The 15,208-nt window shown below is 39.2% G+C and overlaps 1 protein-coding gene across 11 annotated transcripts in view; it reads right to left on the reverse strand.

Moving 5' to 3' along the window:
* Nucleotides 1-15,208, reverse strand: part of Ppp1r9a (protein phosphatase 1 regulatory subunit 9A) — a 251,376-nt gene that overhangs the window by 106,281 nt on the left and 129,887 nt on the right. For all 11 annotated transcript variants that reach the window (XM_013122676.3, XM_005082909.4, XM_005082908.4 and 8 more), the window contains exon 3: nucleotides 2,167-2,299. In XM_013122676.3, coding sequence (XP_012978130.1) covers nucleotides 2,167-2,299 — 133 coding nt within the window. The remainder of the gene's footprint in view (nucleotides 1-2,166; nucleotides 2,300-15,208) is intronic.

Genomic DNA, 15,208 nt, shown 5'->3' on the forward strand with positions numbered 1-15,208 from the left:
CACTATGTTACATTAATTTGGATGATTCATATTGTTAGAAAACAATAAGTCATTTCTAGGTAGTCATCGTTTGTGCCAGAGAAATTCAGTTCCCAACAACACTCACACTGTTCATTTGCATATATTTACCATATACTACTAATTTGCCTTTAGTCAAAATTGTCAAGGGTTGAACCTAGTCCATGAAAAACGTTACACTGTTAATGTTTCTATTTTCTCTTTTCTGTGTCATGTACATTGTTGCGTTTACAGATTCTCCCAGTCTTGTCATTTGCCTAGTGCTGTCCCAAGCATAATCTTATTCAACAGCCTAAGCTGGATTTGAACTACAGATGCCTCTGCCACCTGTGTGCTGGGATGACAGGAAGTGTGCCACATCAGACTTTTGCTTCTCGGTTTTAAAAGCGGGTTGGCATTTTTTTGGGGGGCGGGTTCGAGACAGGGCGTCTCTGTATTGTTTTGGAGGCTGTCCTGGAACTTGCTGTGTAGACCAGGCTAGCCTGGAACTCAGAGAGATACACCTGCCTCTGCCTCCTGAGTGCTGGGATTAAAGGCGTGCATCACCAATGCCTGGCATTTTTAAAGAGAGCTTGACTACATCTGAAGAGCTGGGGGACAGTGGCTCCATCTTGTCTTAGTTGGTGACCAGGAGAATGCGCTGTGTTCCTTTGCATTAGGTTTTATCATTTTATCTGATGTATAAACACAGAGACAAAAAAAAAAGCACATAGTGCCACACTTTATACCATCACTAAGGGTGTTTAAGCATAAGGAAAAATCAACTTGAAATTCCTGACTCATTAACAGTTATTTCCACTTTAGTACATGTAAGATAAGTCACTATTATTAATGATCTTTTATTAGGGCAACTGATTAAATTTAAAAGCAGTGGTGAACTAAGCTATCTTCTAATACCATATACTTTGTCTGATCAACATAATCAGTTACCTATCTCAGAGGCTATTTTTTCTTTTGTCCTGGAACAGGTTGCCCACCCTCCCTGTATCCATGGAAAACAATCCTCCTATCTTGGAGTTAGGGTTAAGTAGCTATTTCTGATGAGTACATTTTAGTTCTTGAATTTTATTCTTTTTTGATGATAGATGTCAGTGACATTTCATAGTTTCAAAGACCATTCTTGTGAAAATCGCATAATAATACCAGTAATATGTTTGCTTTTGTTCTTACTTCCTTAAAAATAAAGAAAATAAGAGGTGGTACCATTGTTTCTTTGCTCCCTAAGACATACTGCTTACTGCTGTGGAAGTCCAGATTGAATGCAACACCCTCCAAGCACCAAAAGTAAACGGTCATGTCTGTCACAGCAATATTCCATGATCCTGGCACCAAATTTGTCTTAGTTTGGGTTACTATTGCTATGACAAAACACCACGACCAAAGTTACTTTGAGAGGAAAGCCTTCATTAGGTTTACACTTCCATACTGGTGTTCATCATCAAAGGAAGTCAGGACAGGAACTCAAGCAGGGCAGGAACCTGGAGGCAGGAGCTAAAGCAGAGGCTATGAAGGGAGCTGCTTACTGGCTTGTACATCACAGCTTGCTCAGCCTGCTTTCTTATAGAACCCAGGACCAGCAGCCCAGGGATGGCACCATCCACAATGGCTGGGAACTCCCACATCACTTATTTATTTATTTATTTATTTATTTATTTATTTATTTGCTTTTACGAGACAAGGTTTCTCTGTATTGTTTTGGAGGCTGTCAATCCAGCCTGGCCTCGAACTCACAGAGATCTGCCTGCCTCTGCCTCCTGAGTGCTGGGATTAAAGACGTGCGCCACCACCGTCCGGCTCCACATCACTTATTAATTAATTAAATAGGCTTGCTTATAGCCCATTTTATTGAGGCATTTTCTCAACTGATGCTCCCTAATCTCCAGTGACATAGAAGTAGGCAGCTCATCTCCTGTCTGAAACACCATCCCAGCCAGATAAAGCAACTGGGTTGTTTGGGAACTGTTGAGATGAGGGAGTTATTTAATAAATTATCTACTCAAAATCTACATCAACTCTTTGTGAAATCTGGTAAACTTCAGGAGAGATACAACTTTATTCAATTCTTAGGGACATGATAGACTCTGGAAAAGCCACCCTATGTTACCAGCACAGAGACACGAAGATGCAAGCACAGGAGTCCTGCTGTACCTTTCTCCAGCTCCACCGGGAAAAGCTCCAGCTTCTCTACTCGCTTCTCAAGTTCATACTCAGCAGATGCGGCCACAGGGTCAACTTCATCATTTCTCCTGTCATAGTCTTCATTGGAGTATGTGTTGAAAACCTATAGTAAAGGGCCAAGAGCAAATGATAATACAGAAAAGATGGCATATAGTACCCCAAACTACATACCTTAATGAAAAAAACTACTATGCGGGATTTCTTGTTTCTTTTAATTTTGTGTGTATGTGTTCACAAGTGTGTATATGTGTATGAACATTAGTGTGGGATGTAAGTTGAGAATGTCTGTGTGTCATGCCCACAGAGAGTCCAGAGGATGACACTGGATACTTTACTCCATTGCTCTCTTAGTTTCCTTGAGACTGGGGCTCTCACTGAAACTGGAGCTAGATTGGCAATCAGCAAGCCCCCCAAATCCTCCTGTTTCTGCCCACCTATACTTCTTGGATTACAGGTGCATGTCTCGACGTTTGCCTTTTTATATGGTTTCTGGGGATTTGAACTCAGGTCCATATGGGTGCTCAACAAGTTCTCTTACCTAGTGAGCCATATCCCCAACCTCTGCTGCATTTTTCCTAACAACCATTTGATATTTAAAATTAATCAAGATGTTAAGAAAAGAAAAATTGAATCCCAATAAAATAACTTACTAAATTAAAATATATGAGTCACTTTGTCACTTTTCAACAATTTAGGAGAAAACAGTTACCATAGGCTGCTTTGTGTGACTAGTAATATTCATTAACTTGTATTTATTCAGAATATAATAACAAGTGCAATGATCTATTTCCTGGTAAGTAGAATAAGGCACAACAAAGCTACCTTCCCAAACCTCCCAAACTGAACCTGTCCTATGGTATGGTCTATACTAGCCCCATGGGTGCAGTGTATTGATACTATAATTACATTTTAATCACAGTAGTACTGAAATTGATTTCCATTCTAAACTGCTCTCACCTCTCTTCTGTCATTTTACTTGTATGTAGATTTAAATTAAGTTTTCAGTGGCTCTTTCTAGGGAATAGCTATCAACATATTGCTCAAATGCTGTAAAACTAAGATATTGACAGTATTATTCTAACTTAAGTCACTCAAAAGACTATGTATGGCCCTTAGACAGTGCCATAATAAATGTGCCTATTTGCAAAGGAAATAACATAGTTACCAATTCACTCAGTGCACTAAAGAGAAACGTATCTATTACTAAGTGCAATCAATATCTAGAATAAAAGCTGTCATTATCAATTCAATTTAAAATTTATTAAGCATCTAAATTACATCTGAAAAGGCTTTGCAAATCTCCCCTCAAACTCTTAAAACCTGGAAGTAAAAAGCTTTTTAAAATATATTAAAAGCTGTAATAGAAACAGAAAGAAGAGTGAATGAAGGCAAAAATGAAGGAAATGTATGTATTGTCTCCCCAATTGTCCCTGTTACTCTAGGTAAAATTTGAAATGCAGTACTGGAATATCTGTGATTCTTTTATTTGGAGTAAACCAAGAGTACAGACATAGCATTCACACAGGTCAGACACAGTAAGGCCCCTCATAGGCTTCACTTCCCACAATCATGCACTTGGAAGCTCTGCACCTGAGTGGACTTGCTTTGACCAGTCTTCCCATTGCTCTCCATGTTAGGATGTCATGCTTCCAGGAGTCCCCCTTCCTCTCTCCACCACGGTAAACATTATGACATTAAAATGTATGTCTCTATACTACAGAGTTTGGTGCCTTATTCATTTTTACGGAAAATATGCTTCCTATGCCCTTATCAAATTATAAAACTCATGACTTCTCTTAGCCCTTTTTATCTTTCATTCCAGTTTTTGATACTCATTTATTAACATTTGCTTAGTCAACCAAATTTTAGCACAGCAACTCAATGCTAGCTATTGTGCTAAATGCTGTAAGTTACTTTTCATTATTAGTTCACTCATGGTCTGAGAAACTACAGGGCATGCAGACAAAAAAGATAAATAATTGAAAAATAAAAGTCAGAATTGATTATTACAGATCAACTATTGTTGACTTGGAAAAGGCGTGAAAATCAACAAACAATAACTAAAACTATGAGCTCAGTAGTGCAATGTTAATATTTAAAGTTTATAATATAAAACATTAACAGCTTTTGAAAACATAACAAAAATGAAAACCTATAAAATGTCCCATGATTACTACTTACAATGTTGAAGGATTTCCTTCTCTAGAAAACATAGAAAGTCCTACATATAATCCCATATCATTTCCCTAAACTAAATCTTTATACTATAAAGACTACCACTGCCCCCAATTTGCTGCAATGTCAGTTACAGTCATTGGTAAATTTAGGGCAATTACGGTCAAAATCTCACCCATTTTGGGGGAAACTAATAACCATGATCTGAAAAAACATAACTACGATAAAACTTATCAAAACTTCATTAATTACAGAAATTCAATTTGGTTCCAGCTATATTAGCAATGTTATATTCTGAGTCACTGCTTTTTCTATACAAACTAGTTACAGAGGTGTGCTTAATAATATGGAAGGAGTTGGATTTCCGCCTAAATATCAAAAGTTCATATCATTAGCAAAAATAGAATTCAGATTGACTAAGAAAAGTTAAATATCCCAGGCATTAGTGGGTGTTTAGTTCAAGCACTTCCCACACCCCTGGGTATGAAATCTGTAAATATACAAACAAGGTCATCATATAAAATTGCTTAGTAATTGTATATAGTCTACACATATCTTTGCACATTCTTTAAACCATCTTTAGATTAATTATCACCCATAGTTGGTATGCTGCAATACTCAGTAATAATGACCAGGAAAATCCACAGTTTCAATGCATTTTTGCGAATATTTTCAGGATGCAGTCGATGAATAGATGTCAAATATGCAGATACAGAAGAATGACCACATTTGGGGGGAGGGGTTGAGGTAGGGTTTCTCTGTGTAGCTTTGGAGTGTATCCTGACACTTGCTCTGTAGACCAGGCTGGCCTCGACTGCATAGACTGTAATAATGCTGAGCAAAACAGGATGATGTCCAACTATCAGGCTACAGAGAAGTTTACAGTTCCTACAAGGCAGGAGCATCTCCGTAGGAGGACAAGCTAGGATTACATGGTAGAACTGTTCTAAAACAAATGGAAAAATATAACCTCCCTCATAATGAGGTGACATAACAAAGGTATTAGAAAAATCAAGGATTAAAGTAAAATATTGTGATAAACTCTATAAAAGACTTTCTCAACTCAAAGAACTGTAATTAATTGAAAAGTCAATGACAATAGCCTTCATCAAAAATAAAGCAAATATAAGTTATAGCCAGGAGGTTTCATGTATTCTACCACAAGAATAATGGCAAAATGCAGCAATATTCTTTTGGTAAGTATATGGGAGGAGGAATAGACACCTCAAGTTGAGCATGATAGTCTACTCCTGACATCCAGCACTTGGAAGGCTGAGGCAGGAGGACTGGCCAACAGTTTTGAGGCAATCTGGGCTGCACAGAGAGTTCTATTATACCACAGTGTAAGTCCCTATTAAAAAATAAACACAAATAGACAGACTGGGCACAGGGTACAGCTCAGTGGCAGAATGTTTACGTACAATGATCTCCAACCTACATTCTATAGTCTCTCTCTCTCTCTCTCTCTCTCTCTCTCTCTCTCTCTCTCTCTCTCTCTCACACACACACACACACACACACACACACACACACACAGGCACACACACACAAATGACAAGTGATCTGAAAACCTAAACCAACATTGAGCTAATACTATATCAAAGATCCATGGAAATATTTACAAGTGTGCATTTAAAGATGTACAAGGCTATTCATTAGAACACTATTCCTAACAACTCAAGAGCAAGGAATTACCTGACTGTTCACCAACAGAGCTTAGAAGACAGTGACATACTCAGATAGGTAAGTGACTAAAGAGGCCTGTACCTAATTGAGTCAGAAGAAATCATTGCAGATACTGGTATTCCCAATTACCATGACACCATATTGGCCCTGAACTAATTTTAGTCCAATTTAAATCATTCTAAATTCTTCAGCTATGTAGCTTTTGCTAGCCACAAGAACAAGCAAGGCTAGGCTTTCTTATATATAGTGATGATGATGATGATACCACCACCCGAAAGGGTTGTGAAAATGAAATGAAATAATCCATGAAACTGCATTTGTTTCAACATCAACAGAGGCACTTTCCCAAGGCAGTATCTACATGGTATTTCTTTAAACACAACTCACTTTATTTAAAAGGAGTTTTTAATAGTTCATCTACTATTGCCCTTAATTATCCTTTAAATAAAACTCCACACAGCTAATTCAACATTAGAATGTAGACTGGACTGTGAATATTCCTACTTGTGTATGGAAGAATGAACTCTCATTATCCAACAGTTCATTGCCTGCCACAATTTCTATTTTGTTGGACAGGAAGACCCTGATAGGTGAAGGAAGATTAAGTTAGATAAATATTTCCCCTTCCATCTACATTGTCTTGATTATTTCAATTTTCTTGTTATAGTTGTACTATTTATGCTTATCTTACTCTGCAAAAACAGGGATAACAATCAAATAATCGTAAATTCCTGCCCATCATGGTATTACAGCCCGCCCTTCCCCTTTCTATAGCACTATCCGGGATCCCCAGAGTGAACAGCATCAAGATACATATATTTAGTTCAGTCACCTTCACATTGTTCCTGTGTTATTTCACTGAGAAAAGCAAACAAAAGGATGTTTAAATTTAAGGCTTCTTGATGCAGCGCCAAAAACCAATATTCTGCTCCTTGATCAAAGCAAACAAAACATGACCTCATCTCAGCTTCCCAGCAGTTGGGCTTTCAGGATTAACAAGTTTGCAATGATACTAAGCAAGGGCACTTCTCAACCAGCAACCCCAGTCTGTGAAAACTGAATGAGATAAAACTAAACTTAAAATTCCAACTTGAATCATTATCTTATTTACATGTTCAATACTGTGAACAACACTTTTCCAAAATAGCAAAATAGCTGTTTTCAATGTCAAGTAATATGTTTCTTTTACTTCCTTGTGATACGTTTTCATCAAAGCAGGTCAAAAGAAATCCCACATTCCTCATGAATACAACTGGAAGGCATCTCCCATGATGCTTCCACAGGTCGCAGCTGCAGCTGCAGGCTGGGCTCTGCTTAATCTTCCTGACAGATCAAAGATGGAAACTGTCCCAGGTCCTAGCATGCTGAGTTCCAGAAGAAGCTCTGCAGAGTACTGTTGGGGACAAGCCAGGCACTCACACACTCCTACAAATGGACTCCATTCATCACGACCTTTCTTACCCGAATCACGACACACCCTCCAGGGATTTCGGTGACTCGATTAAAGAGGCTCTAATTGGCAACTAACAACTATGGACGTTGGTTCAAGTCTCCACAGAATGGTGGTAATCCATTCTGAAAGGGACTCCTAGTCATTGAGGAGCACTGTGTAATCTCAAACATCTCTCCTTATCCAGAAATGAGGCCTTGTGCTGAGGCCAATCATTAAAAACAGCTCGTACACCAGGGGATAGGGAAAGTTTGTGCTGCAAAAGGAAGCAAGCCAAATTGGAGGTCATCATTTTCAGTGCTGGAATTCAACATTAACAGTCCATGGAGATGCTACAAAGGTGGGTTTAATTCCTGCCTACATAAGCTGACACTGCTTTACCATGTAAGAAAACCCCAACTACCTTCTGCTACGTGTAGAAACATTCTGAGCCAGAAGGCATAAGACACATATAAGCCTATCTCATAAATCCAGCAAATCCCCACTTTCTGTGCTTAAGCCATTTTGAAAAGTAATTTGTGTAATAGGTTTTCATAAACCCGCTACACTGTTTTTCAGTAGGATGTGTCTGGGCTCTTATTTGCATCAATCAAGACTCTTACATGGCAGAGCCCAGGACCAAGGAGAAGACTCCAGCCAGGCACCAGTCCAAGATCTAGAAAGACACTGGCCTCGCCTGCTGAGTCCCTTACTTAAGGTGTTTTTACGCCAATTTACAAATCTTTCACATCACTCAGCTAACCATTTGTAACTTGCCTCATTTAGAAAGCTGTCTTAATGGATTTAAAATACTTATCTTTGGAGTGCAGACTTCTAATTAGGATCTTTCAAATGAATGCTAGTTAATCCTAGCTTGTGGCTTTATGACTAGGGAACCTAGAAGGCTAACAGTTCCCAACATTAGCCAGATCCATGGACAGTGTGTCATACATACTTAGGTCATTTGGAAGAAATTTCAGGTGCTATAAAACTATACAAATTCTGTTCAACTCTTTAACAACTTTACACGAGTGAACAACTATCAAAACTGATGCATAGGTAGGGCAGATGTATATAAACACCATTTTTCAAATTTGAAAGTCAGAAGCCAGTGCTAACTACGAAGTTAGTAAGGGTAGGTTTGCTTCACAAATTTTAAGTCTAGTGTAGGCCACTAAAGGAAAGAAACAAAAACAAACAATAAAACAGACAAAAATGTGCCAGTTTCACATAACAAGAGGTAGAAAACACAGTAGGTCCAAAGACAACAACAAAAAAAACCTGTTATTTACCATTCTTCTCCAAACAACAGAAGCAACAGATATAAACTCTGAATATATGGTATGTCTAAAATACAAAATCTACATGGTAGGAAACAGGCTGGAGACAGGTGAGTTGGTCCTGTGGGTGAAGCCCATAGGTCACCTGTGGCAGAATTCCTTTCTTTGAAGAGCCTCAATGTATCCATAAGGCACCAGCACATTATGGGATGTGCTCCACTTTAGCCTACTAACAAAATGTTAGTATCATCTGGGGGGGGAGGAGGGGACCTGCCTTCCTAGAAACACCCAGAATACAGTTTGCCCAACACTGGCAACCATTAATCTCCTAAACTGACTCCTAAAATTTGCTGTCACAAAGTCCTTCAGATTGAATATTATCTGGCTTGCACGGACTTTGGGGGCCAGAGAAACGCAACTTTCTTCAAAGCATGCAGAAATAGGACTAAAGTTTTACCTACAGTGAACTCAGAGCCTTCTGATAGAGCATTTCATATGGATAGCATCTCATTTCCACACTTTAAACCACTAAGTTAGAAAAGCTTTACGACTACAGGTAGAGAGAGTGCTGTGTGGAGTCTACATTTTCTGGAGTATGAAATGTGTCAGGTCATGAACCTGGGCCACCAGTCGTGTAGAATGACCAAGTCTCAAGACCTTATTCATAGAAGAGCTCAGTTCCATTAGTCAGGTTGCTGGGGTCTAGAGCCAGTTCTCAACTCCCTTGTTTGTTCGTTTTATTCCTTTCTTATGTATTACAACCCAACTGTAGTTTCCCTCCTTCCCCTCCTCCCAACCCCCCACACCAGATCCACTTCTCCTCCATTTCTCTTTAGAAAAGCAGGCCTCCCAGAGACATCAACCAAACATAGCATATCACTCTGCAGTAAGACTAAGCACATGCCCTCATTTTAAGGCTGGGCAAGGCAATCCAATAGGAAGAAAGGGTTCCGAAAGCAGGCAACAGAGTCAGACAGCCCATGCTCCCATGGTCAAGTGCCCTACAAGAATTCCAAGCTACACAATCATTACACCTAGGCATAAGACCTAGGTCAGAGCCATATAGGCTCCTGGTTGTTGGTTCAGTCTTTGTGAGCCCCTATGAGCCCATGTTGGTTGATTCTGTGGGCCATTTCCTTGTTGTGTCTTTGACCCCTCTGACTTCTACAATCCTTCCTAATCACTACATACAGCTCTGAGGCCAAGTCTTCATTCACAGCTACAGCTGCTGGTAAGTTTTTGCTTTTCAACATTCCCTCATAAATATGCAACTCTTTTAGAAGGATGGATCACTTGGGTCCACTTGTCCACCTATTCTAGTTGAACTCATTATGCTTTTTACATATTCATGCTAATTTTGTCAACTCTTTATTCCTACATGGTTTAGAAAGCATTCAAATGTAAAGCTAAAACTTTATTTCCCTGTTCAGTTAAGAAAGGTCAGGAGGCAAGCATGGTGATATTCCCTTTTGGATAACAGATATTTACCACAGTATAATTAACAAATGGAGACTTGTGAGAGACCCTCCAATCTGAAAGTGCTGATTGTATGAATGACTTCCTTCATATATACAAATCAACATACAGACTCAAACCCTGGATTCAGTGATAATGTGAAAATGGGGAGGATAACACATGTAAAAAAACCACATCTCCTGAAACTGAAGGTAAGAAGTTAAGATGAAGATGGTGGCTCTTGTCTATAATCTCAGGACTCTACATAGTAAGAAGATTGCTAGGAGTTTAAGACCACCCTGGGCTACTCAGTGAAGAGTATCAGCTTATCCAGGGATACCCCAGGCTCAATCCTTCCCCTTGGCCCTTGGAGTCAATTTACTTTTCTTCACATGCACACTAAGCCCAATTTTTTTTTGGTTTTTTGGGACAGGTTTTCTCTGTATTGTTTTGCAGTCTGGCCTGGAACTTGCTCTGTAGACCAGGCTAGCCTGGAACTCACAGAAATCTGCCTGCCTTTGCCTCCCAAGTGCTGGGGTTAAAAGCATGTACCACCAACGCCCGGCTTAAGCCCACTTTTATAACCTACTTGTCATGGTGAATCAAAGTAAATTAGTCTATCTATGAGGACATTAGTACACTAAGCAATATTTCTAATCCTCCTCACAGGTACATCACGGTATTATGTCTCCAACTTTCTCATATTGGGGTATAGCTATGGAAGCACTACTGGCTGCTAGGTCCTGAAGGGAAAAAAGAAAAACAATCTATGTAATTCCCCATCTAAGGCATTTTATTGCAAAGACAAGACCTCCCAACACTGTTGGCTTCCTGTGTCTTTGAAACAGCCGCCCCTTCTTATAGCAGGACCGACCTCATGACAGGGCCCAAGTCTGAAAGACTAGACCTCAGTTTTTGTTTGTGGGCTGAGCTAGCCCTCTCAAGGATAACCACAGCCTAGGACTAGCCAATCAACAGGTGCCGTGACACTTTATGATGACCAAAGATAAGCACCCTGTCCTGACGTTGTAAAGTTCCCAGCTCCCAACCAATGCCCTGTAGATTCGAACACACCAATCAGCACAAAGATCTGATCCCTCTACCCTGGAATGCCACTAGCTGTGCCTAAAAAGAGCTTCACAATTGCCATTTTACCCAAATGGCTGACCCCTGCATGAAGAAATTTTGTCTCAAGAAATAAAGGCTCTTGCTAATTACATATCTTTGTGGAATGGTCGGTGGGTCCTAAAATTGCTACCATCTGAGAAATAAGCACAACAAAAAAAGATTTTCTGAAACTGTTAAAGCACATGAGCAACCACAATGATACAAAGAGCTTCTATTGACTTACAATGGGCAGACTACATGAGTAAGACTAAACATCGGTTATACGGTAGCATCACTGCACACATCTTAGCTGGTCCATCGTTTAAAAGAAGGACCTGCTCATGCAGCACAACTGCAAAGACACGGTCTTGGTTTAAAGACACAGACAATGGAGTCAAGAGGTAGATGTCATTACCCAAACTACTGACCTCATTAAAGGCAAATGATGAGGATGGAGACTAAAACCAATAGACCTCTCAAGTGTGCTAATCATTAGCACATATACCTCTGTTATTCTGCTCTGTCAGATCTATTCCAAAAACCTATTTCCTATGGTGGTTACAAGAGGGACCAAGGCACTTCCAATCCTTTTCCTCAGCTTCTCCTTAAATGTGGCCATGGCACTTGGAGGTGGCAGCTGATCCTGGCACTGAAAGCACCTGCCACATGACCTCTTGTCATGTAGCCTTCCCATACACAACACAGAGAACAGTTTCTAGGATCAGGTCTCATCTAAAAGCTACAGAAAACACGAGCAGAATAGTGACCAGATTTAGTGGAGAATTTAAAAAGTAAAAAAGAATTTCCATTGCTGAATCTTCTTAATATAAGCTTTGATAATATTATTTTTGTATATTTGAGATGATGAAAGTTGTCATTTCTCTCAATGTATCCATAGAAATGCACTGGCAGAAAGATCTGATGATAAAATCAAGCATCCATCTCTGGATTGGTGATGGCACTAACTATCTTATTCACAGAGAAAACTAAAAATAAAATACACAGGATATAAACACTTCCAGTTCCAAATAGTTTTAGTGACTTTGAAGACCCAATATGTATTGATCAACTTAAATCTTTTATGTATGTATGTATGTATGTATGTATGTATGTATGTATGTATGCACACACACATCCATACATATTTATAAAAAATAAGTAGTATTCTTAAGGCACATACATAACAATTTTTAAAAATTGATTACTGCCAGGCATGGTGGCACACACCTTTAATCCAATCACTTGGGAAAGAGGCAGCAGAGCTCTGTGAGTTTCAAGTCAGCCTGGCTTGCATACTGAGTTTGAGACCAGACAGAGCTACGAAGTGAGACTGTGAAAGTGTGTCAAAAAAGTTATTTAATTAAAATATGTTATTATTATAATTGTTTATGGTGATGTATGTGGAGGTAAGAGAAGTCAGTGCTCCCTTTCCATGTTTATGTGGCCTCTGGACATTGAGCTCAGACTGTTGGGCTTACTCAGCAAGACAGTCACTTGCCACAAGCCATCTTGCTGGCCTAGAAATTTCCAATGAAATAATAATTATCAGGAAGTTCGATACCTCTTATTTATAAGAATATATGTTGTTAAAGTACTAGAAGATATTGTTTAAGTTCTTACAAATGTAGTGCACAAATAATAAAATCTTGGATTATTTCAAATTTCAAAGTAAAATTCTAGGACAAATCCAAATTAGTGACTTTTTATTCCCCCTAGTGGACAGCTTAACAGAGAACGCAGTAATCTGCTACTGATCATGTTTTCCAAGTGTTTTTTCAAATTATTATAAACAACTAAACATTTCCATGAGAAATTAGCAATGTTCTCTTTCAGTTCATTGGGCCTTTTATTTTAAATCAGAGACATATGCTTTGCAAGCTGACAAATGATAGCCAGTATGAAGTAAATTTGTGGCCATGGTACAGTTCCCAATGGACATATGTCCTCATCCACAAAAAAAAAAGACTAATTATCCCAAATGGTACCTCTTCTAGGGTTGGTGAGGGACAAGTTTTTAAGAGGGATAACTACCTGGTCATCCCCATAAGTGAGTACTTTCCAGCAAATACATTAGGGCATGCTGGCTAGGCAATTCTGCTCCAGCATTTGTCAGAGCAGTTGGCTCTGGCTGCTGCTTCCATTGTAAGTGCCAGCAGGTGGTTCTAACAACCCACAGAGAGAGGCTGTTCTGAATTCCCGAAAAATGGAAAGGAGAAGGAAGAAAGTACTACACTGTGTGTAGGTAAGGCAGGGAAAATGGGCACCAGTTACACCCACCGAGCTTCTCAGGAAGTGACATACAAAGCTTCCAAGGGTTTCCACATCTTTAGTGAAAGCTAAGAACACCAAACTTGAAAGTCATAAGCTTGGGATTGGTACCTCAGGTCCAAGATTAGATTGGAAACCAAATGAAACAGCCCATTCAAGCAGATCACTTGAAATAAATGTGTGCACTAAGCAAAAACGAGTCCTAACATGAGGAACTCAATAGAACTACCAGAAAGTATATGACTATCAACAAGACCTGAAGAGAATACCAAACCATGAATGGGGCTGAAGTCAGCTGAAGTGTCTGTGACTAATGTGTTAGAGGCTGGAAGGCGGGGAAAGGATGCAGAACCTCCAAGAAGCAGAGTCCAATGAGTGTCTTAGATCACCCAAGGAGGCTGCATTTGGAAAGGACTGTAATGTTATGTATCCTGGTGTATCTCCTGCCTATGATGCCATCTGACTTAGGCCTTCACCAAAATCAAGCTAAGAATGGTGACATTCCCATGAACCTTCAGAGCTGAGATCTTAATAAACATTCTTTATAAAGGTACCCAGTCCAAGACATTTAATTATAACAAAGAAAACAATAGGCTGATGAATGAACCAAACAAGCAGGTGAAGATGACAAGATTAATTAACTTCAGTATAAAGGAAGAAAGGATTGTGACACACTCAGACAAATATGGATTCCATTGCTGTGGTGGTCCTTTTGATGTGTCCACGTGACCAGGCTATTTCCCCCCAATTGTTTATCACATACTATACAGATGTCATCCAGAAGGTACTCTGTAGATAACATTAAACTTGACAATTAGCAGATTTTTAAGGGAAAAAGGAGATTATATGTAGTAATCTTTATTGATAATTCAATCAGTTGAAAAGCCTGGAGCAGAAAGCTTGGGTTTCCTAGAGACAAAAGTCCAATCTGTGATTGCAACTGCATCTATGCATTGGTGTCCTAGCATCCTGGTCATTCCTGTAGATCACATCCCTGCACAGCACACTCCACTTGTATAGGTCAATTACTTGCAAAAATCTCCTGATATGTACCAATACTGGTTTTCCTCCCTTGACTCAACTTTGACTGAAACAAACACTTCAAGTCTTCATACTGCAGCAAAGTCGATAGAGTTTTTATGGAAACAGCTTTCAAAGTGCTAACACCAACCTATACAACTTGTGAGGCAATCTGACAGGTCATGAATGCCAAGAGAAAAGTTTTTGAAAAGGACAGAATACAGAACATATTATTTATTCATGTGTAAAAAGCACCCATTGTAGTTTTAAAATGAGTTTCTTTTTTTTTCAGTTTCAACTGAGCATATATATACATTTATATTATGTATCAATGTAAAATAGTAGTGAATTAGAAACTAAAGGCCCAAAAAACAATTTAAAAAATATAAACATAAGCATCTCAAACTACTGAGATTTAAGTGGGTAACTACTGACACAGAAATAATTAACCTTCATCTCCCGCCCTCCCTGCCTTCCTGCGTCCCTCCCTCTCTGTCACTGATTCATTTCAAATTCTTACTAAGCACCAGTTCCCTGACTGATGCTATGCCCAGTACTAACAATGAGAATGCCCTGTGACCTTACCCCACAC

The sequence above is a fragment of the Mesocricetus auratus genome, unplaced genomic scaffold, assembly GCF_017639785.1.
Source record: "Mesocricetus auratus isolate SY011 unplaced genomic scaffold, BCM_Maur_2.0 Super-Scaffold_100019, whole genome shotgun sequence".
NCBI classification, from domain to species: Eukaryota; Metazoa; Chordata; class Mammalia; order Rodentia; family Cricetidae; genus Mesocricetus; species Mesocricetus auratus.